A 23,931-nucleotide genomic window follows, 5' to 3' on the forward strand; every position below is an offset into this window, starting at 1 on the left:
TCAAATGGACAGAGGCCAATTCAATTCGCTGGTTCCTCAAAATCCTCTATCCTAGTAGGAAGATAGTGATATTTAGAAGGGTCTCCTGGGGGCAGTGATTCTTACCTGCACTGCAACATCCTTGCTGTACCATCTGCTGGATAGGTACTCATCTTTGAGTACCTACTATATGCCAGAAAAAGTACCACACAGGAGACGTAGAGCCAGAATGAGCCTCAGCTTTCAAGGAGTTTTAACCCTAGAAGGAAGAAATACATCGAAAATTAATTATAAATGGGTCTCTTACTATTTTTCAAGCTTGCCACCCACTCTTCTACCTCAGGACCTTTGCACTTGCTATTCTCTCTGCCTGGACTACTCTTCCCCAAAATATCCACATATCTCAGTCATCAACTTCAGCTTTTTGCTGTAATGTCATCTTCAAAATGCAGCTTCCCTGACCTGTCTGAAGTTGCAGCTGACCACCACACCCTCATGCCCTCTTTCTTGCTCCTCTCCGCTGCTTTGTTTTTCTTCATCACACTTACCCTCATATCATACACTAGGCCTGAGTTATCCAATACTGTGGCCACAAGCCACACGTGAATGTGGCTAGTCCAAACTGAGATGTGCTGTAAGTATAGAATACATCCCAGGTTTTGAATATTTAGTATAAAAAAAGAAAGTAAAATATCTCATCAATAACTGTTTATACTGATTACATGTTGAAATGATATTTGGGATGTGCTGGGTTGAAAATATATTGTGAAAATTAATTTTGCTTGTTTCTTTTTAATTTTTTAATGTGACTATTAGAAAAATTTTAATTACATATGTGGCTTGTATTATATTTCTATTGAACAGTGCTCTACTAGGCAATAAATAAATAATATATGTATACACACACACACACACACACACACACACACACACACACACACACATATCCCATTAGAATTCAAGCACATGAGGGTAGCTAATTTTGTTCACTGCTGTAGCAGTAACACCTAAAATAGTGTTTGGCACATAGACTCTCAGGAGCTATTTGTTGAATGAATGAGCTCAGGGTTACAAAAGAGGTTCTTAGATGCTTGCAAATGAGGGTTTTCTAAGTGACATTTATGCTGGTTCCTAAAGGCTGAGCAAACAATGGCCAGGCCAGGACCAGGGAGGGAAGAAGGAGTCTCCAGAACTGAAGTCACAGATGGCCCCTGGCTGCTTCTTGGCTCCTGTGATCAGGCCTCTTTGGGAGTTACGGAGTAGCTTTACTCTTGATCAACAGCTTCATAAACATGAGGTCAGGTTCTCGGAGGAAATAAGCTCTAGGACAGTAAAGAAATATTTTGCATTCAGTCAAAAGAATAAAATATTCCCTGGCAGTGAATTTTTGCAAATAAGATGAATTTACCTTACAAAGCACAGAGCTTTGGCCTTACCATACCCACTTTTCCACTCTAACTCTTGCCATTACCCTGATGAGTTCATCTGGTTGGATATGCCATCTTCTCTAGGTATTATTCCCCCGGGGTTAAAGCATGATAGAGATTTCCTATTATACAGTATCATGGCCTTTTATAGTCCAAGGAGTCTATACTTATTACAACCACTAACAGATATGTCTTAGAGAAGCCTAAAACACAGGAAATGGCCTCTCCACGTGCTGTATGCATTAAGGAGGGCTGTAGCCCTCCTTTCAGAGTCCCCACTGTCTGCCTCTTAAGTTCACAAACTCCACAGTGGCTGCTGAAGAAGAGATATCCTGTTCCTGATGGCCAGGCACCAGTAGGGCTATCAGCCACAGTGACATCTATGTGATTTCAGATACAGTTCTCATAGGTACTAAAGGCATTACTCTGTCCATCCAATTTTGTGTGTTGAGCTTATGGAGAATGAGATTTCCTGTTCTCTGTTGGGTCCAGGCCACTGGTGCTTCAGTACCAGTAGGAGGGCTTCTGATGTGATTGATTTCACTACAGTGTGGGCTTTGGAGTCTAACAGATTTAGGTTAAAACCCTAACTCCACAACTTAGCATCTGAGTGGTTTGGGGTGATGTATTTTTCTGGGAACATCCTTGTATTAACCGTGTATTTCTGATGCTCTGACTTGTGGGGACATGCTGACCCTGGAGAGACTGCCCCTCCCAGGACTAGCAAATTCCCAGAGGTATTAAACAACTCACCTTCAAAGAGCATGCCTTTCATCACCAAACCAACCACTCCAGAGCCCATACCCCAGCCACCTCCTTTAAAGTGCTCTCACACTCTGGGACATTATCCACCTGCCCTGATCACTTCAAGACCAGGTACCAGACTACTAGGGACAGTCCCTATACCCCAGAGCCCACTGAAATTATTCAAACCAGCCAATTCTAAGCCTGCTTCACCCATTCCTTCCCACAGAAACCACAATACAGACTCTTGCTTGTGTTTTCCCCTTGCTCCCTCTGCCTCCTTATTAACCAACCCTGGTGCTTCCCTGAGTGGCCTTGTATGACATGGCATGCCTCCTTCTCTTGGGAGTTGTGAGTAACAGCCTTTTCGATGGCAGTTGTTCCCATCTGCTGGCCTTACCACACCTAAATAATAATAAAACCTACATTTTAAAACACCTCCAGTTCCCCATCTGGAAAATGGAGCCCATATCACAGACGTGAGTATATAAGGATTAGCCAGAGTTTATAAAGACATCTAGCCTGGTACTTTGCAAATAACAGATACTTAATAAATTATTGCTGTTATCAACAGGGCACAAGTTATTATTTGAAACAAGGTCATTCTTATAAACATTTCATAATTCTGAGCTCATAGCTAGAACAGTAAATGCTTAGTTTATGCGTTTCCAATTCTCTTTGATTACAGAACCCCACTGTGAAAGATCTTATTGGCTTTGGTCTTCAAGTAGCCAAAGGCATGAAATACCTTGCAAGCAAAAAGTTTGTCCACAGAGACTTGGCTGCAAGAAACTGTATGTAAGTAGAAGAATCTCTGTGCCTGCAGTCCAAATTAAGTGACAAGGAGGAATCTGTTTTCCACTGTTCAAGGCTAGAGAGGATGTTTTCTCTTCTCATGCAAAAGTCCGTTAGTTCCGTTACAGTTTTAAATCGATATGTAAGCACTGGGGATGTAGGTGGGGCTTTCAGGCTTTATCAAACAGAATTTAAAAGGAATTCTCCAGAGGGGGTCTTAAACAGCTGTTGTGTGCTCTTGCTTTTCTTTTTCCTTCCCACCCATGGCCCCCAGTGTTGTGGTTTCACACTGCATTAATTTTTGGGAGGGAGAATTTGATCTTCAGCATTTTGCAGTGAAAAGGAGAGGGCTGGTAACACAAATACCAACATATTGTAACTTCCCAAGAGTGGATTTGAAGTCAGCCTGCAGAAACCCTACCAAAAATGGTATTTGGGAATGAATATACAAAGAACTTTATTTGTGTCTGTCTGCCTGGGCTGTATAATACAACAGTCAACAGTTTGTAGTTGATTTGTGCTTTCCCTTACATGGCACTGATTCATGGCTCATGGTACGTGTGAATGAAAGAACTGTGCTATTAATTTCCTACCTTGGTTTTGGTCAATGTAACAACATAAAAGCCAGCTTAAACAAAAGGTACATAGCCTCAGATAGAAGAAATTGATTTTTGTTGAACCTTGCTGTTTTCCTAGATGCTTTACTGTGTATCGTTTTTCTCTGTTACCTCACTGGCGGAACATAAGAGTTGTACGTACTAGCCTCGCCCACTGAGAATGAAAAAGGAAAATAACAGTCCCCTCTCATATCTCCCCCATAAAACTAAGTATTGCTAATAAGCTGGCAAGTGAAAATTAGTGATTGCTTTGGGTAGTCAGTTGGCATACTCGATTTAGCAACCAAGGAAAGCTGGGAGGGTGGCCAATTTTACTACTTCTCCAGATCTACATGAAAGCAAAAAAGATTTTCTTATGCCGCATCATTTATAATCTCTTTCCTTGGTCTGTTGAATTTAAAATGGAAATGTCAAGAATTCCATTGTAATTTAGTGTTAGTCAAAACAGGCCAGATGAAGCCCTCCCTTCAGAAGTTATGGATTTCAAATACTGAAGTCCCTTATTCTAATCTTTAGAGGTTCAGCATCACTGTAAATTATTCTATTTCAGCCACCAGTAATAATTTTTGTTCTTTCTGTAGGCTGGATGAAAAATTCACTGTCAAAGTTGCTGATTTTGGCCTTGCCAGAGACGTGTATGATAAGGAATACTATAGCGTACACAACAAAACAGGTGCAAAACTGCCGGTGAAGTGGATGGCTTTAGAGAGCCTGCAAACTCAGAAATTTACCACCAAGTCAGATGTGGTAATGTATTGATCACCCCAACCTCCTCTTTTACTTTCATACCTAACTTTTTTAGTAGTTTTATGGGAACTTAATTTTTTATTAATTAATTTATTTATTTCTATTTTTGGCTGCGTTGGGTCTTCGTTGTTGCACGCAGGCTTTCTCTAGTTGCTGTGAGCAGGGGCCTCTCTTCGGTGTGGTGCATGGGCCTCTCATTGCGGTGGCTTCTCTTGTTGCGGAGCATGGGCTCTAGGCACGCGGACTTCAGTAGTTGTGGCATGTGGGCTCAGTAGTTGTGGCGCACAGGCTTAGTTGCTCCGCGGCATGTGGGATCTTCCCGGGCCAGGGCTCGAACATGTGTCCCCTGCATTGGCAGTGGGATTCTTAACCACCGCACCACCAGGGAAGTCCCAGGAAGTTAATTAAAAAAAAAAAAAGATACCTTCAGCACCACTAATTTCAGTTTTCTTCAGAAGTAAAAACGGGCTTGACTGTCTAACAGGTACCCATAGTATGTTTCCATAAATTCATTCATTTATTCGGAAACATTTGTCCAGAAGAATAGCATGTTAAGTCCTTGGGAAGCCCAGAGCTGAACCAGATATGAACCCTGTCCTCCAGGAGCTTTTGCTCAGCAGGAATGGGAAGGCATGTCCGTCACTAACTCACACAAAGTAGACTGGGATTAGTCCAGCCACTCATAGCTCAAGGGCAGAAGAAGCTGTAACTGAGGCACGTCTAGCAGTGTGGGCCTAGCTAGAAAAGTGCCCTCCTTTATCTGCAATGGTCATCCTCCTGTCACAGAACAAGCTGCTAAAGGCGTGCACCTGAGCTATGAGGGTAGGCAAGACCATGGGCAGACTCACCTGGGCAGCCAAATCTACCACACTGCCCTTTCACCTGGTGGAGGAGGTGGTGCTTGAAATGGGCCTTAAAGGAGGATGGAAATGATGGACAATGAAAAAATGCCAATCCAGGTGAGGCAAAGGGGCAGGAAAGTATACAGATCTGTAAAGTTCTAAGGAAACAGTAAGCAGCAGTGATTCAGCAAAAATAGAAGGCGCAAAGGGAACTTGTGAGACTAAATTGAGAAAAATATTTTCATAGTAGGTCATAGAGATCCTTGGAAAGCAAACTAGGGAGTCTGGAATTTATTCTCTGGCCATGTGGAAACATTAAAGTGAATCAGATTACACTACAGCCTTTCTTCATTCTGTAAGATGTTTTGAGAGGAGTAGATGCAGGAAGACAAAGTGAGAGGTAGAATTTGAAATAATATAGAAATTGTAAGAACAGAAAAGAGTTGGAAGGAAAGGCATCTCAGAGGTAGAATCAACAATATTTAGCAAGAAATTGATGAAAGTCAAAGCTGAGCAAAGTTATATACTGGTGCAATTACAAGTATGTGAAACAGAGGAGCAAAAGCCGGTTTAGGAGGAAAAATACCAATTGAACCTTGAACATATTGAGTTTGACTTGGGAGTAGGACAAACAGGCGAAGTGTCTGTCAGGCAGTTGGAAATGTGGATCTGCAGCTTGTACAAACTCTTTAGTTGTCTTAGTCAACTAGGGCTGCCATAACAAAGTATTACAGACTGGGTGGCTTAAACAATGGACATTTATTTTTCGCAGTTCTAGAGGGTAAAAGTGGGAAATCAGGGTGCCAGTGTGGTCAGCTTCCGGTGAGGAAAACACATGGCCACCTTTTCACTGTGCCTCATGCTAGGGAGAGAGCAAGAGTAAGCTCTCTGGTGTCTGTTCTTGTAAGGGCACTAACCCCATCCTCATGACCTCATCTAAACCTAATTATCTCCCAAAGGCTCCACCTCCAAATACCATCACAATGGGAGTTGGAGTTTTAACATATGAATTTGGAAAGGGGGGACACAGTTCAATCCATAGCAGAGGACAAGGCTGGAAATAGGCTTTTGAAAGTCCAAATACAATTATTCAGAGGAACCTACATACATGAAGTAAGGGAGAAAAGGAGAGAGGTGGGAGACTCAGAGGAAGAGAAAGTTTCAAGAAGTAATGGGATATGGTCAGCAGAGTCCACTGCTACTCAGTGCACAAGAAAGGTCTTGGAAGCTGAGTGACCTAAGTGATTTGGTCCAGAGTGTGCTGAGGAGCCTGGGTGGTGGATGGAATATTCTATTTGCCTTTAATAAGTCAAGAGGACTATGATATGTGGAGTTAGAAAAATGTTAATGTCTCAGTCCTTGAGGATAACAACTGAAAACAGGAAAAGTGTTAACTGGTGACATCAGCAAACAAGATTGGGAGAAAATAACGTTAATGGAGGACATAGATTGCAAAAGAGAAAGGGTTGGCAGCTCTTAAGGTATAATAGGGGACCGGGATCTGAGTGCAGTGTTAGGAGGCGGGAAGTCATCTGCCTCCTCCCTGTGAATCAGCAAGAAAGAGAGGTGTGGCCTCTATTGGTAAGAGTTTCAAAGATGTTGTGGTCTTTAAGTGAAAGCAGAGTTTCAGTTCCTGAGGAAGTGGGGGAGTCATTAGAGAATAAGTTGAGGGTGACTGGGAGTCTTTTCAATGAGCAGGTGTATCACAGGACAAGGTGGAGGAATGGGACTTCAGGGTGGATAAGATTGGTAAGAGGATGTGATAGCCCATGCTAGAGCTTAATGCCTGGGATTCTGATCCTAAAAGACTCTGAAAAAGATGAAAAAAGCAGGTGCTAGAGAGGTAGGCTTGAGGACACATTAATGATGGTGGCAAGTGAAGGCATAAGGTAGGGAGAATTAACTCATCCTCAAAGAACATACATTTCATCCAGACTTGACTACTGGTGAGAGCCAGAACCAGCTCTTACAACTCAATAAGAAGACAAAATAGCCCATTTTTTAAAAATAGGCAAAAGATTACGTAGATATTTACCACGGAGATGTATGAAGAGCTAGCTAATAAGCACTTGAAAAAATATGCCCACACAAAGACTTGCACATGAATGCTCACAGTAGTGTTATTCATAATGTCCAAAAACCAGAAGCGATTTTAATGTCCATCAACTGGCGAATGGGTATATAAAACATGGTATATCTATACAACAGAATAATACTATTCGGTAACATAGAGGAACCACTGATGCATGCTACATCATGGATAAACCTCAGAAACATTGTATCAAGTTAAAGAAGGCAGACCCAAAATATTACACGTTGAATGATTCCATTTATGTGAAATTTCTAGAAAGAGGCAAAAGATTGAGACAGAAAACAGATCAGCGGTTGCCTGGGGCTGAAGGTGGGAGCGAAGATTGACTACCAGCAGGCATGAGGGAAGTTTCTGGGGTGTTGTAATTGATCTAAAACTGAATTGTGATGATAGCTGCACAACTATATATAATTTGCTAAACATCCTCGACTGTACACTTACAATTGGCACATTTTATGATATATAAATTATACCTCAGCAAAGTTATTAAAACAAAAGAAGCCTGATGAAATTTTGGATGCTCAAGGCAAGAGTTGGGATTCTGAGCTTTTTGACAACCCTGTACACACACTACTATCTCCACAAAAATACACGCACACTGCAGGGAGGTTTAGCACTTCTTATAAAACAGCTGTCACTCAGATACTTGACTAGAAATTTACACAGGCTTCTATAGATACGAAGTGCTATGTCTTTCTCCCTCTTATTCAAAGCCACTATACTGTACTACATAAAGGGTGAACCTGAGTAATCCATACAGTGCTGCTTTGGAAAATGGTTATTGATTGCATGGATAAATTTGCATAAAGTTTCATTTCCAGGACAGCACAATCTTTTGAATGTTGACATGGAACATTTCCAAAAGCATGTAATAAACCTTATGTATGTTGAGACCTACAAGCAAAAACTTGCCTGTTTGTAGAAAGGTGTACTGTCTTGCAAATGCCAGATGGAGTTCAGCTAAAGTCTGAATACTCTTGAAGCCCTTTCCGACAAAATTGGAATGTCTCTATATGTGCAGTTATTCATACCCAGTATTACACAGTGTCTCACACTTAGTACAAATGCTTCCATTAAAGTCAATACTGACTTCTCAGTTGTTCAACCAACTGGCTTTTTCATCCTGCTTCACCATTCTGCAGTGTTTAATATCGTCAACTACTCCTCCCTTCTTGAAATTTCCTCCTTCTTTGGTTTCGGGGGACACTGTACCATCTTGTTTTCCTCCTGCTTTTAGGCTGTGTTTTCTTTACCTTGACAGCTTCTCTTTCTTCTCTCACAGCCTTACACACAACTCTCCCCCAGGATTTTGGTCCCCAGGTGTCAGCCTCTCTCAACGATTTCAACCATTCCCATCAAGGGTCCCCTTTGAATCTCTCTTCCTAGATATTTTCATTAGCAACACAAATCTACCATGTTCAAAGTCAAATTCTTTCCTGCCAACTGTCAGTGCCTCACTTCTTTATTTCTATTAATGGTATCACCATTGTGCAACATACCAATTCTTCACCCTTTTTATTGTGCAGTTCTTTAAGTTTTAAAGATTGCATACAGTTGTATATTCACCACCACAACGACCAGGATATGAAACAGTTTCATCATCCCGGAAAATTTCCTGTGCCTCTTTGTATTCAACCCCTGCCCTAATGCTAAGACCTGGAAACCACTGGTCTGTTTTCTGTCTCTATAGTTTTAACTTTTCTAGAATGTCATATAAATGGAATCATACAGTAAATATGAGTCTGTCTCCTTCACGTAGCATAATGTGTTTGAGAGGTATCAGTAGTATCAATGTATCAGTAGTTATTCCTTTTTTCATTGTGGCAAAAACATAAAATTGACCATCTTAACCATTTTTAAGGTACAGTACAGTAGTGTTAACTATATGCATATTGCTGTGCAACTGATCTCTAGAACTTCATCTTGCAAAACTGAAACGCTGTATCCACTGAACAACTCCATATTTCCCCCTCCCCCCAGCCTCTCTGGCAACCACCATTCTACTTTCTGTTTCTAACAGTTTGACTACTTTAGATACCTCATTATAAGTGAAATCATACAGTATTTGTATTTTTGTAACTGGTTTATTTCACTTAGTATAATGTCCTCAAGTTTCATCCATGTTGTAGCATATGACAGGATTTCCTTTTTTAAGGCTAAATAATACTCCATTGTATGTATATACCACATTTTCTTCATCCGTTTATCTGTCAATGGACATTTAGATTGCTTCTGTCTCTTGGCTACTATGAATAATGTTGCTGTGAACATGGGTGTGCAAATATCTTTTCTAGATACTGATTTAATTTCCTCTGAATATATATACCCAGAAGTAGGCTTGCTGGATCATATGGTAATTTTATTTTTAATTTTTTGAATACTCTTTTCCATAGCAGAATAATTCACTCCTTTTTATTCCTAAGTAGTATTCCATTGTGCAGATGTCCCACATTGTGTTTATCCATTCACTGCTTGAAGGACATTTGCGTTCTTTCCTGTTTTAGGCAATTGCTTATACATAAGTATAACTGCTGTAACATTTGCTTAAAAGTTTTCGTGTGAACATAATTTTTACTTCTTTTGAGTAGATATCTAGAAGTAAGATTACTGGGTTGTAAGTTAAGTGTATGTTTAACTTTATGAGAAGCTGCCAACTGTTCCACAGTGCCAGTATCATTTTATATCCCTAACAATAATATATAAGAGTTCTAGTTGTTCAGCATCCTCACCAGCATTTACCATTTTCAGTATGTGGGATTTTAGCCATTCTAATAGATTGTAGTGGCGTCTAATTTTCTTTTTAATCTGTATTTCCCAAATAACTAATGATGTTAAACGTCTCTTCATGTGCTTATTTGCCATCCTTATTCCACCTTTTGTGAAACGTCTACTCAAGTCTTTTCCCCATTTTTTAAGTTTCAGAATTTATTTTCTGGTGTTTTTTAAATTGGGTTGTTTGTTATTTTACTGTTGAGTTGAGAGTTCTTTATATATTCTGCATACAGGTACATGTTATCAGATATGTGTTTTTACCAATATATTTTTCTAGTCTTTGGCTTGCCTTTTCATTTTTTTAATGGTATCTTTCAAAGAGCAGAAGTTTTAAATTTTATTGAAAATGTTATCAGTTTACCAGTTGTTAAATATTATCAATTTATCCATTTTTTTAATCAGTTGTGCTTTTTTATAAATTGTGTTGTATCTCAATTTACCTATTCTCAAATGCTCAAATTTGGCTGTGTCTATTCCTTGATTGCCTTGGCAGTGTGCCTTTCTATCACTTTTTATAGCTTATAACAATCTCTCACCTCTAATAACTGCTTTGAGCATCACCTTTGATAAAGTGAGGCAGAGATTCTTCAGGTGAGCTCACTGCTGGTGCTCAGATATTCAGAAAGACTTGACCATTCACACAATAAGCAAGAATGGCAGCGCTCTCCTGTCTTGAAGCTTAAACTGACTTGTTTCCATCATTCTTTTTTTTTCCTCTTTTTCGATTAATTTTTATTGGCGTATAGTTGCTTTACAATGTTGTATCCATCTTTCTCAACGCACAGGTATTGTACACCACCCCCTCCCTTTGTCTCTCTCTCCCCTTCCCTCTCCTGGCCCCCATCAGCCTCTGTCTTCTTGGTCAGCATCATTCTCCTCCTTCACTGCCCCTCCCCGCTACGAGCCTGGCGGTCCAAGCCGTTATGGGGAGTTTGGAATGCAGACTGTTCATGGAAACTGCCTCCCTCTCACCTCTTCTGTCCCATGATTCCTCCAACACTCCTCTGATACCCAGTTATTGTCCAAGCCCTATCATTCCTTATAAACTTATCCAACTCTTTCCCCTTTTTTGCAAATTTGCCTCCAGGCGTCCTATAGCTTAGGCTGTTGGTTAGGGAAACCTGATCACACACCAGTTATCAGCCTCTCAGAACTTTGGTTTCTTCATCCTTAAAACATCTACAAAACTGATTACATTACAGGGTTGTTGATAAAGATTAAATAAGACAATCTTTTTTTTAAAGGGCATGACACCCACCCATGCCAGGCTCATTCGATGACACGTACTCTTTCCCACCACTCCAATTCAGGAGTTCAGTCTCATAAGGTTCTGTGTTGCCAGTAAACAGTAGCAGCCCTCACCTACTCCTGTTCAGAAAGCTCCTAACTGGTCTCCATGTTGTGGATCGGCTTCCCCTATTTGTCTAAAGCAGAGTGTTTACAGATGCAATCTCCTGGAGCTCGACCCCAGTCACATCCCATCTATTTCAGTTTAACCCACATTCAACATTCAAAAACATGGTCCCCTTTCAACCTTATCTATCCGTCGTCCCTTCATCTACTCCACACATCAAGAGTGACCTGTTGTCCTTATGGTTCAAAAAAACACACAAGTACTCTTACCCCTGGGCCCACTCCCTCCATCCAGAACACTCTTTCTGCCCTTACAATACACGTATCTATTTAACATATTCTCCCTGTTCCTCAAGACCCGCTATACTGTCACTTTCTTCCTAAAGCCTTTCTCAGTACCCCACTATTATCCCTTTGCCTTTTCACAACATTTGTACCTCTTTTCTATAATTGCTCTGTATCACAGTTATTAGATCTTATTGTTCTATGTGACAGTTAATTGCATAATACTCTTAACCCTGTTAAATCAGCCTTGGGGCCTATCCAGTAACTTGAACAGTGACCTACTTGTGCATCATCAAGGATCAGTAGATACTTGTTAAATTGATTTAAATTCTAATGCAAATTCTGGAACTTGAAGGTTAACACAATGAAGTTGTCAGAAGTGCCTCATAAGATTTTTAGGCGTTGAAAACTTTGACTTTGAAGGGCAAAGTTATCTAGTGCCCACCTGGGAAGGAGTTTGTTTTCTCTATTTGGATCAAGGAAGTCAGTGACCTTAAAGGGTTCTTACACTCGGGCAAAGGGAAAAAGTCATTAATGGAGATTTGTATCGGCAACCACAGTGTCTACCTGGTTTCTTTCTTTCAGAAACACAAGCTTTATTCTCCTTCTTGCTGAGTGTTACAAGCTACACTTGCTTCTCAGTGTTATGTTTTCCTGCCCTGCATGTCTGATCTGTATTCTCTTTGCCCTCCTAGCTTCTTTTTTCTCAGTGCCTCATTCCTGCCGCCATGTGCTTCTTGGTCTGTGAGTGTCCTGGAAGTGTTGCTAGGGGAGAACTGATTTCCTTGGTCCTCGGTGACCCACACGTGCTGACTTACTCTCATTGTGTCATTCTCACCTTGGCACACGTCCAGGGCGAGATAATATGTATGACCTGATCTATTCCAAGGAGAGTGCTCTAAATCAAGAAATTGCATACTTAGTGAAGTTTAGTAGACCAAGCAAGACCCAAGAGTCAAGAACTCTTAAATGTTCATCCCTGTGTGAATTCAGATTTATTGGGGAATTTTTAGCAAATCAGTCAACCTCTCTGTGGCCTTGTGATCATCCTGTAAAGTACTGTTACAGCTGTTTTATATTAATTTCCTCCTTTAACATTTTCAAAATATATTTTATTGAAATTCATTTTCAGTTGAGAGCCTTGATGCCTAACAGTTTTATTACTTCTGATTTTTAATATGGATTTTTACTTTTACTGACTTAGACCTTCTCTTTTAGCATTAACTTTTAGATATGGTTACATTTCTTAAGGAGTACTTACATTCATTTGGAAATCCCACACATTTAAATTTTGGAAGCCTTGTCTTTTCTTCTTTACTAATAATCTAAAATTGTAGTGAAGCTATTATAAAAAAGGAGGATAGAAATGTTTTAATGCTTTGACCCTGTAAGAGAGAACTTGGAAAATGCACTCTACAAACTACTGATGAAATGTTAGTCATCATGTGGACTTTGAAAACTTTACATTTACTTGTAATCTAAACTTTATCCAATTCTGGTTTAAACGAGTCATAATTATGTAGCTTACTGATTGCCTTTAAGGAAGATTTTGCCCAAAACAGCAATAGTATTAAATACACTAAACCAAGTTTAGTTATGAAGACCTGCTGATCACCTTTCATATTTGTGTGGTCACCCTTCCCTCACCTGGATTCTCCCTTCCCTTGTTTGACCAGTGGTCCTTTGGCGTGCTCCTCTGGGAACTGATGACAAGAGGAGCACCACCTTATCCTGATGTCAACACCTTTGATATAACAGTATATTTGTTGCAAGGCAGAAGGCTCCTACAACCTGAGTACTGCCCAGATCCCTTGTAAGTAAGAATTCCAACAGGATCTTCTTTAGCTCTTACGTTCTTTTCTTTTACAGAAATACTTGCCTTCAGAGTCCTTACAGCATTGTTTCCTTTCTGAAACAGGTATGAAGTGATGCTGAAATGCTGGCACCCTAAAGCTGAACTGCGCCCATCCTTTTCTGAACTGGTCTCCAGGATATCAACGATATTCTCTGCTTTCATTGGGGAACACTATGTCCATGTGAACGCTACATACGTGAATGTCAAATGTGTCGCTCCATATCCTTCTCTGTTGTCATCACAAGATAATGTTGATGGCGAGGGGGATACGTGATGGATGGAGGCACCTGTACCACCAGCCCCCTTCTGAGAAGCATTACTGAACTGTCCAAACAACAGTCCACAGTTTGTCCAATATTTTTTTCACTGCCTGGCCACTGAAAGGCCACCAGGTATTATTTGCTTTTGCCAAAATTGCACTATTATAGGACCTTATATTGTTATTTAAAATGACTGGATTCTACGGAATTTCTCATCTGACAAAGCATCGGAGCCAGAAGCTTGGTCCCACAGGCCAGTGACCAACAGCAATCCTGCAACTGTGATGACGCTCCTGTCACATTCAGGCCAAAACCTGAATGCTGGGTTGAAATTTTTAAAAATCGGGATCCCACCTGATTTCATATGGGGAACTGAAGCAATGCATTTTGAGGGCTTCTTGATCACAGAAAATTCAAAAGAAGTGGTCATGTCCAGGAAAGACATGGCAGCCCTGCGACCAGGCCACTCATTTAGACTTAAAGCGTTTCAAATAACTTTTATGTGTTGTATGAACAACACATTTTTTTATTACTGGTGTTGTCATTTGCCCATTAGGTAAACATTCCCTTTTAAATTTTTGTCTACACATTCCTTTTATTGGAGAACTATCCATAGACAACACGGTCAACATTTCAAAACAGCAGGACATGAAATGTGTTTATAAATTAGTAGGAATATTTACATATGTACATAGACAACGTTAAGGCTTTCATAAAATAGCTTAGTCACAGTGAAATATTTGTCATTTAAAAATCAACTGTTTGAGAATGATGCCTTTCTGATCTGGATGTGGACATTTAGAAGTTTTGTCTGTTTTTTTTTTTTTTTTTTAATGATGACTCTGAAAATGAAACAAGTAATTTGTGATGATAAATGTTTTTAAAGGTAACTCAGCATGTTTTTAAAGCAAAATACGTCTGACTAAAACTTTATTGGTTCCAATCATGGCTCATAAGTAGAGCCGAGAAAGAATCGATGGACTGGGAATATTAGCCTCTTTCTCAGGTGGCAGCCTTCCACCCCACAAACAATTGGAGACAATAAAATCAGGAGGAGTCCAGTTTTGCATTAGGACGTTTTGTGTTAAGCAAAACATATTTTAGGGGAAAAAAAAAGGCAATTGAAAGTTCTGGCCATTTCACCTGGATGAACAGTTACTCTGGTCGGGACTTTTGTGATGTTTTGTTCTGTGAGATTTTGTGCTTACTACTGTATAATGCATGTGGCACAGTATACTCTAACTGGTTTTGTCGATGTAAACATTTAAAGTATTATATTTTTATAAAAAGGTTTATTTTTAATGATGTAAAAAAACTTTTGTTAGGCCACAAAAATACTGCACTGTGAACATTTCAGAAAAGGTATGTCGGACTTGGATTAATAACAGCATGGTTTTAAATGGCTGTAAATAGTGATAAGGAAATGTACTGACTGCCAGTACACCCCACCCTCATTACATCATCAGGACTTGAAGCCAAGGGTTAACACAGCAAGCTATAAAGAGGGTTGTGTTATGCTAAAACCCAATAGTAGAGTTGAGCTCTTGTTGCGAGAGAGAGTGATTACAACCAAAAGCTCTTTGACAATGGTGGAACTTATCAGAAGACACAAGGAATTGTACTGCAGTGATACTTCAATTCAAATATTACTATTTCAGAAGTGTAAAGAGTAATACTGATTCACAGAATATTGTAAATGATGGTGAGGAAGAAAAAATCCACTCTGCAGAAAGAAATAACTGTCTCCACCGATGTAAGAGAATGAATACATCGAGAATAGCGCTTATGTAATCAACCCATCAACAAGACTGCACACCTGTATATATGCTTGAGAAAGCTACAATGTGAAAATCATGTTTGCTATTTATAAACGTGTCCTTAGGTTAATGTGTCTGGACAGATTGTGGGAGTTAAGTGATTCTTCGAAGAATTAGATACTTGTCACTGCCTATACCTGCAGTTGAGCTGAATGGTACTTTGTATGTTAATAGTTGTTGTTCTGATAAATCGTACAATTAAAGTGATGTATCATCTTGTATACTGAGTTGGTTTTTGCTAGTCATGCCTGATTGCCTACTCCATTTACATAATGACAGAGGAAGCCTAAGATTGATTTCATCTGACTATACCAACTCATCCATTTATGAGAGTGTTAGTCAAGTTAATGCATAGACATCTAAAAGAATTTTCATCCTTGATTCTCAGGAAGTCTGTCTCTCTAAGGGTGGTTTCCCCTGCGCTGCTGAATTACCTAACATTTCCCTGACAACCTTTCAACTGCTGGAGCACCTGGCCCCTACTTCAGCTTGATCCTCTTCTCCAGCAAGATGCATCCTTGGACCAGAAGACATGACAATGGAGCTGCAACCCCACAGTTGGCACAGAGATAGCTAGTTGGGTGTTGGAGGAGAGAGACCTTCTTACCCCCTTAAAACTACTCTTTTCATCTACACAGGTTCCCACTCTTCAGGTGCCCCCAAGGACTAGAGCAACTACCTTCAGGTTATATCCATGAATATTCTTGTAATGGTAAAGGGATTCAAAGGTGAAATTTCAGTCATCTAAGCTTTGGGGCAGTCTGAAATTTTTTTTTAAAAAAAGGTCTGAGTTTAAACTAGTGCCTACAAAGTAGGCACTACTTTGTGGGGGCTGATTCTTTAGTGAAAGAGAATTTAACGCCTGTACCCAGTCAAACTCCTTCCCCTCCAAGAGATGCATTTCCATAGGAAGTTCAATCAGACCCCATGCCCAGAAGGACAAGAACTTGTCATCTTTATATCCCAAGTGTCTGTCACTTTTTTAGCATGTCGTCAAACAGTGCTCTACTGAAACAGGATTTTCTTGTCTTCAGTCAATCACTTTAAGCCACCACAGATACAGAGTTACCCAGGTAGCTCCCATGATGTTTGGTGAATCACTGACATGGGGGGTGGAAGGGAATCTTTCTAGGGAGAGAGGGATAAAAAGATATCCCTTTACAAAGTTTTGCTTGATGCTCTGTATTTTTAATTACCACAGGATTTTTCACTCTACAGTGTAGGCATCAATTATATTTTTGCTCTCTCTGACCTACACAGGAGATTGCATCCTTAAAGAAATTTGATGAAAGGATACAAAACCTGTACAAGCACATTAACTGTTTAATTGCTGACGTCTTGCATTGTTAATTTACCCAGTTTAGTTCAGGAAACAAGTTAACATTATGTAAAAGAAATTAATTAGTATTTAATTTAATTCCACTAATACGTAGTGAGCATCTGCGTATGTCAGGCATTGTACTAGGTAATGGAGATTTACAAATAAACAGTCTCTCCCCCTCCAAGGAATTTAATTGAAGAGACAAACAGTATTACACAGTTAGTGAATATTAGAACTGTGCATTTTCTTAGATCTGTAAACCATCTAGAAGAGGCTTCACAGTTTATAATTGGAAGTTTGTAGTTTTTGACCCCTTGACCTATTTCTCTCACCCCCTCATCCCCTTTGGCTACCACCAATCTGTTTTCCGTATCTATGAGCTCTTTTTCTGGGGTTTTATTTGTGGTTTGGTTTTGGGATTTAGAGGTTTTTTTTTAGAGTCCACATATAAGTGAGATCATATGTCTTTTTCTGTCTGACTTATTTTACTTAGCATAATGTCATTGAGGTCCATCCATGTTGTGGCAAATGGCAAGATTTCCTTCTTTTTCATGGCTGAATTATATATATACATATAATTTTCTTTATCCATTCATCCACCAATGGACACTTAGATTGTTTCCATGTCTTGGCTGTTGTAAATAATGCTAAGATGGGAGTGCATATATCTTTTTGAGTTAGAATTTTCATTTTCTCCGCATAAATGTCCGAAAGTGGAATAGCTGGATTGTATGGTAGTTCTAATTTTTTATTTTTTGAGGAACCCCCATACTGTTTTCCATAGTGTTTGCACCAATTTACATTCCCAGTAGGGAACAAGGGTTCCTTTTTCTCCACATCCTCACCATTATTTGTTACCTCTTGCCTTTTTTTTCCCCTTGTCTTTTTGATAATAACCATCCTAACAGGTGTGAGCTGACACGTCATTGTGGTTTTGATTTGCATTTCTCTAATGATTGGTGATGTTGAGCATCTTTTCATGTACCTGTTGACCATCTATATGTCTTCTTTGGAAAAATGTATATTCAGATCTGCCTACTTTTTAACTGGATTGTTATTTTGATACTGAGTTGTATGAGTTCTTTGTATATTTTGGATATAACTCATTATCAGATGTATGATTTGCAGGTATTTTCTCCTATTCAGTAGTTTGACTTTCCCTTTTGTTGGTGGTTTCCTTTGCTGTGCAGAAGCTTTTAAGTTTTATATAGTCCCACTTTTTATTTTTGCTTTTGGTGCCTTTGCTTTTGGTGCCAGACTCAAAAAATTATTACCAAGACTTATGTCAAGGAGCTTACTACCTATGTTTTCTTCTAGGAGTTCTACGTTTTCAGGTCTTACATTCAAGTCTTTAATCCATTTTGGGTTGATTTTTGTGAATGGCGTAACATAGTGGTTCAGTTTCATTCTTTTGTATGTGCCTGTCCAGTTTTCCCAGCACCACTGATTGAAAAGACTATCCTTTCTCCATGTATATCCTTGGTGCCTCTGTTGAAAATTAACCAACCATATACGCGTGGGTTTACTTCTGGGATTTCTGTTCTGTTCCATTGATCTATGTGACAGGTTTATGCCAATACCATACTGTTTTGATTACTATAGCTTTGTAAAATAGTTTGAAATCAAGGCGGGTATCACAGTTTAAACATACCAAGTGAAGCTTCTTAGTAAAGCAAATAGATCAAGCTCTGACTTATCTTGAGCAAAATACTGAACCTCTCTCAACCTAAGTTTCTTTGTCTGTCATGTAGGTTAGTCCTACTTACTGCACAAAGTTGTACGAGGACTAAAAAATAGTGTATATAGTCACCTGGATACCATAGTTGCTCAGTAATTGTGATATTATTATTATCTTCAGTAAAAGCCCATGTAAATGTAGCCTGCAGTTGATGAAAGGGAAATGAAGCCTGAAAGGAACCTTACAGATGTTTAAATACAAATTCTTACCCCATCCCTCACGTCATACCAGCTTTATACAGTGGAAATAAAGCTGTGATTCTACCTCGTCCTTGAATATTGATACGACAGTACAGGTGGGGGCTGAGAAGCATGACAAAACAATGACAAGATGGTGGCACCTTTCCTCTTAGTGCCGATCACCCAAAGACTACCTCTATCCCTTCTTGTTTCTCCAAACTCTCTATTAGTCCTTTAATCACTTCTCCAATGACTAGTTTCCTTGTTTCTTGTTTAGCCTTCAGACCTAGAATTCACAACAGACATGGAAAAGAACAACCTGTCTAAATTATAGGAAAGTTGCAGGAAGGCACAAGGACAGGAATCCCAATTCTCAGTATTACTGAGAAATACTGAGTATCACTGAGAGTATTACTGTTCCTTGCTTTGCTCAAATGGGTGGTTAATGATTATTCAAACTCAGGAAAAGTAGTGTTTGGGAGATAAGGAATACTTCGTTAATATTATGATCCATCTGGATGACTAGACATACATAGCTGACTATGCAGACACGTAGGATGCACTCTTGTGGTGCTTTAGACAATTTCAGGAGAAAGGTATGCAGACATTATGCCCCAAAGGAAGAAATGCTTATTGCTTTTAATTCCATAAAGTGTTTTTCTTCTTCATACCTGACATTTTTCTTCAGGACTATCTCAATTCCCTATCTATCAAAACTTGGAAATAACTCCAGTCATAAACCAGTGAAATATTTCAGTTGGTGAATTGAAAGTAATAAAATAGAGGCTCGCCCAAACTGTCCTTTGTTGTAAATTACACCAGAGGTCTAGATTACGTCAGCCAAAGGTATTGATCACAATGCTGAGAGGTTTATAACTACTATTGACTTACCATGTGACCCTGGAGCAGAAATCTAGGAAAATTGCAAAAGCATATCTACGATAATGAAAAGCCCATCATTAATAGAACGTACTATCCTGTCATCTAACTAGTACTGTGTTGGCATCAAGGCAAATATTTAACTAATGCTAGAAACAGAAGGTACTTCTGTCTTCACCCTTTTTTCCATTGCATGCTTCTGAGCTACTCTGATGAGTGTGTTTTCCCTCTTATCACTAAAGGTATAGGTTTTTTTAAAAAACTGATAGGAATTAATTAGTTCATTATTTCCATATAAAAGTAGCATCAATCATCCAAATAGCTCCTAATCCTTTATTATTTTTTTAACAAAGAGCTAGTTCTCCATATAACTCAATTTAGAATAGGGCTCAAGTCCCACTCTCCTGGGCAGTTAAATCCTACCTGGTTAAGCATTCCACAAAAACTAGTTAGCATTAAGGAAGCAACTCTGAGATGAAAATGGCCATATTTAGGATACACAAACGGAAATTTTTAATTTAAGTAAACTACTAATTTAACATTATTTTGAAGCACTGGTCCCAAATTACAATGATAATTAATTTTTATCCTTTTCTTGAAAAGAAGCCTTTTGTCTTTATGTGTTCACTCTTTCACTGTCACATGGGTACATATTTTTCCACCACACGAGTTCCAGGCTGGCAGAAACGTCCACTAATCCTTAGACCTCTGGGCTGGAACGACAAAAATGCATAAAATCTTACCAAGCCAAAAGAGATCAACTTTAAAAATCTTTGGCATCCAAACACGTCAGAACCGTTTTTCACTGACTCCCCAAACCATTTGTGTTCCCCATCATGGTCCATGGAGTCTGTAACATCAGTTCCTGCTTTTATTGGGCAGCCTGGAATTTTTAAGCACCATATTTCATCTCATTTTCCTTTACCTTTCTTGGTTGTTTATACTTTTCACAGTTGTTTTATGAGTTTTCTTTCTGTCTCTAATTCTAGAAGTGTTGGAAAGTGGTAATGGACAGACTGCTGTCTGCCAACCCAAGCCATCACTTTGATGTTTGCCACTGTTACGGTGACATCTGCTCTTTCCATTATAGTCAAGCAGGGCCTTCCCTTCCACAGAACTGTGACTAAACAACCACCATATTCATCAGTGGCAACAATTCTTGTAAACAAGAAATGCCAAATTCAGAGCCTTTGTGAAATCCTGTCCCACACTTCTGAAGTTAGGCACATGATCACCTTTAGAGATTACTTCAGAAGTACCAATAAAGAAAAATACAGAGAAACCCAAATATCCTATCAGGATACTTTTGCAAACCTGTTTCTGATTTTTTGTTAGATTATGAGAATTAAATGTAAGGAATTTAAACTAGCTTCAGTGGTAGCCAAAAGATCTATGGAAACACATGGGTAAAGCAAGAAATCACTATCACAAAGATACTATAAAAACATGTTTCAGAAACAAAATACCCACTGTTAAAACTACATAGGTACTTTTTCTGAAAATGAACTTAATTGATAAAACAATAATGATAATAATAATGATCTCATCCCAAGACATGTCATAGGAATTAATGACTGTCTGGAAGCTAATGGGCTAAGGTAATGCTCTCAGGAATTAGTCTTGCTTGATAAAATGCTGTTAGTTTAGTAAACGAATGCTTATAATGACAAAGTAAAAAAACAGAGCTGCCACCATCGAGCCTGCCTGATTCACAGGGAAAAAAAAAGTTAATGAGTCATGTGCTGCTCTTATTCATTTTTTCTATTCAGTTGTAATATATCCTTTATATTTTTTTTTCATACATCTCTCTCCTACTTTTACTCTGAGGATATGTTTGCTTAAGGATTGTTATACTGACAGAGATTTAAGCTCTTAATAAAAATGTAACTCCCTCTAGTGCAAGCATATCAAATTTTAAATTATGATTACTTTGAATCATTTTATTTTAACTACTCTGATGTGAAGAAAATGTGGATCCTCCACATGTGGGCTTTAGAATATTGCCTCCAAATTATAGTTGGCTTAGAAGTCATTACTCAACATCTTATTCCAAGGTTATTCTAACAACTGACCTCCTTATTCTGCCCTCTCCATACTGACTCTTATAATCTAAAACCAGCTGCCAAAATTATATATCTGACTATGTCATTTTCCTGCTTGAAAACCTATGCCCATTCCTAGACATTCCCTGCATCAAGTCTTTATGTTGCTATGTCTCGTTTTGTTTTGTTTATTTTTATTACAAAATATATCCTCATGGAAAAAAAATTTTAGTTTTACAAAAACATACAAAATGGACAGGAAATATCCTCTGACCACTCTCCCACACTCTCCATTCTCACTCCCTAAGTGTAACTGATGTTAACACTTTCATGTATATTCTTGCAGAAATTTACACCCTGCATTAGTTCTAAAACTAAGCCAGACACTTCAGAACATCCTTCACAAGCCTCCATTTTACTGACCAAACTACTACTCAGCATAATCTCCCCAGTCAAGGAAACTGTCTCTCAACCTCTGTGACTTTGAAATTCCACTGAAATCCCCCTTTTGATTTTAGTAAAGAGGGCTAGACTGAGCTATTTGGACCATGCTCCCCCCACTCCCTAGCTGGCTGATAATTTGGTGTCCCTTCAAACTGATGTTCTCTAAATATTTTCTCAATCTTTATTTAAATAGATTTCAATGATTTTTCTCTTAATAAAAATAATTAAAGAACAGATTTACTTATTTATTTCCATTTAACAAAGCAGAATCAACATACTAAAAAAAATCAACAAAACATTACATTTTTCTAAAATTCTAGTTCTCTTTTGCAATATTCAAAACTAGACTCCTTGGAAGTTATAAAGGTTTCAGCTTACGTAATAAAAATAAAACACCCATTCCTGATAAGCAGCATTCTGTGAGGGTTATTTCAGAATTTCAGCTGACAACTTTTAACTGAGTGGAACTGTATTTACACGTGGTAAACATACAGCACAGAGATGGGCTGTTTACTGTAGCAGGTTACTTTGCTTCACTCCAACTGTCCTTTTGGCAGGAGCATGCCCAGCCTAATTTCGTCTGTTTCATAAGGGGCCACATGTGGAAACCTGAATCGGCTGACATCATATTACTGACTTAATCCAGTCATAATTCAGGGCCCAGTGACCTGGCAAGCCCCCACCCCCACCCCCTTATTCTGGATAGAAGTGCTATAGCGTAGAGCTTAGGTGGACACACTTTGGAATCAGACACTCTAAGTTTTCATCATTTCCACCACTTACTAGTGACGTGATTTTGGACTAGTTGTTTAACCCCCCTAAGCCTCAGTTCCACATCTGTAAAATGAAAATACAAACAGTGGCTTCCTCATAAGATTGTGTGAGGATTAAATGAAATGATACAGTCAAAAGTTTAATGAAGTGGCAGTAATATTTATAGGGACCTTGATTTTTACTATCATCTTCATTATTATTATTAATTACCTGCCTTTCTCCACAAAAAGATTCTACATGGAAGGTGCTAGAATAAAATTACCATCAAACAGGTCCAAAGTTTGGCACAATCTAGAAATATGTGAAGGAAAAAGTTATGAAAACAGACGCTAGTTTTCTTCATCCTTTTTAGTAATACCAGCGTGACACTAGGAACAGGGTCCTAGTCTAGTCCCAGCTGACTTTACTATCTGTGTGACTCTCAACGTCCCTTAATTTTTCAAGTTGCACTTTTCCTGTCTATAAAGAATGAAGATAATTATACCTCACAATGCTGGTTGTTAATATTAAATGATATAATGTTTTATACAAATACATGGTATTATTATGGTTATTAGATTCATTAAAATATATTTTTAATTTTAAATATATTTTAGAACTCATCTGATTCATAAAATTCCCTCTAACCAACCCTAGTGCTTCATTTGCTCCAACAGAATGGCTGGAGTTGTTTACAGAAATCTGTACCTAGAATCAAACGGCTCAGGACTGGAGAAGGCTGCAAATCTGGCCCCAGCCTCCGCTCAAAGGTTCTGGGTGCTAATTGCTTGCTGACCCTTAAACAACTCTACGTCCTCTTCAGAGTTTAAAGTTTGGGGTGAAATCACTGCCCCTTCTCAAAGATAAACACAAATGCAGATCTGAAGTGGTGTCCTGAGCTAACATGAGACACATTGAGTTTGAATCTCATCACGGCAGTGTTTTTCCAACATAATAAATTGCTCTTTGTTCAAATCAGAAAATGAATTC

At 38.9% G+C, this 23,931-nt stretch overlaps 1 protein-coding gene across 2 annotated transcripts in view; it reads left to right on the forward strand.

Annotated features, from left to right (window-relative positions):
* MET (MET proto-oncogene, receptor tyrosine kinase) overlaps window positions 1-16,186 on the forward strand; it is a 128,537-nt gene extending 112,351 nt beyond the window's left edge. For both annotated transcript variants that reach the window (XM_079931189.1, XM_079931190.1), the window contains 4 exons: window positions 2,839-2,948; window positions 4,144-4,309; window positions 13,330-13,466; window positions 13,572-16,186. In XM_079931189.1, coding sequence (XP_079787315.1) covers window positions 2,839-2,948; window positions 4,144-4,309; window positions 13,330-13,466; window positions 13,572-13,782 — 624 coding nt within the window. In that variant the 3' untranslated portion in view covers window positions 13,783-16,186. The remainder of the gene's footprint in view (window positions 1-2,838; window positions 2,949-4,143; window positions 4,310-13,329; window positions 13,467-13,571) is intronic.
* The last annotated feature ends 7,745 nt before the right edge of the window (window positions 16,187-23,931 follow it).

The sequence above is a fragment of the Stenella coeruleoalba genome (assembly GCF_951394435.1).
Source record: "Stenella coeruleoalba genome assembly, chromosome: 9".
Classification (NCBI taxonomy): Eukaryota; Metazoa; Chordata; class Mammalia; order Artiodactyla; family Delphinidae; genus Stenella; species Stenella coeruleoalba.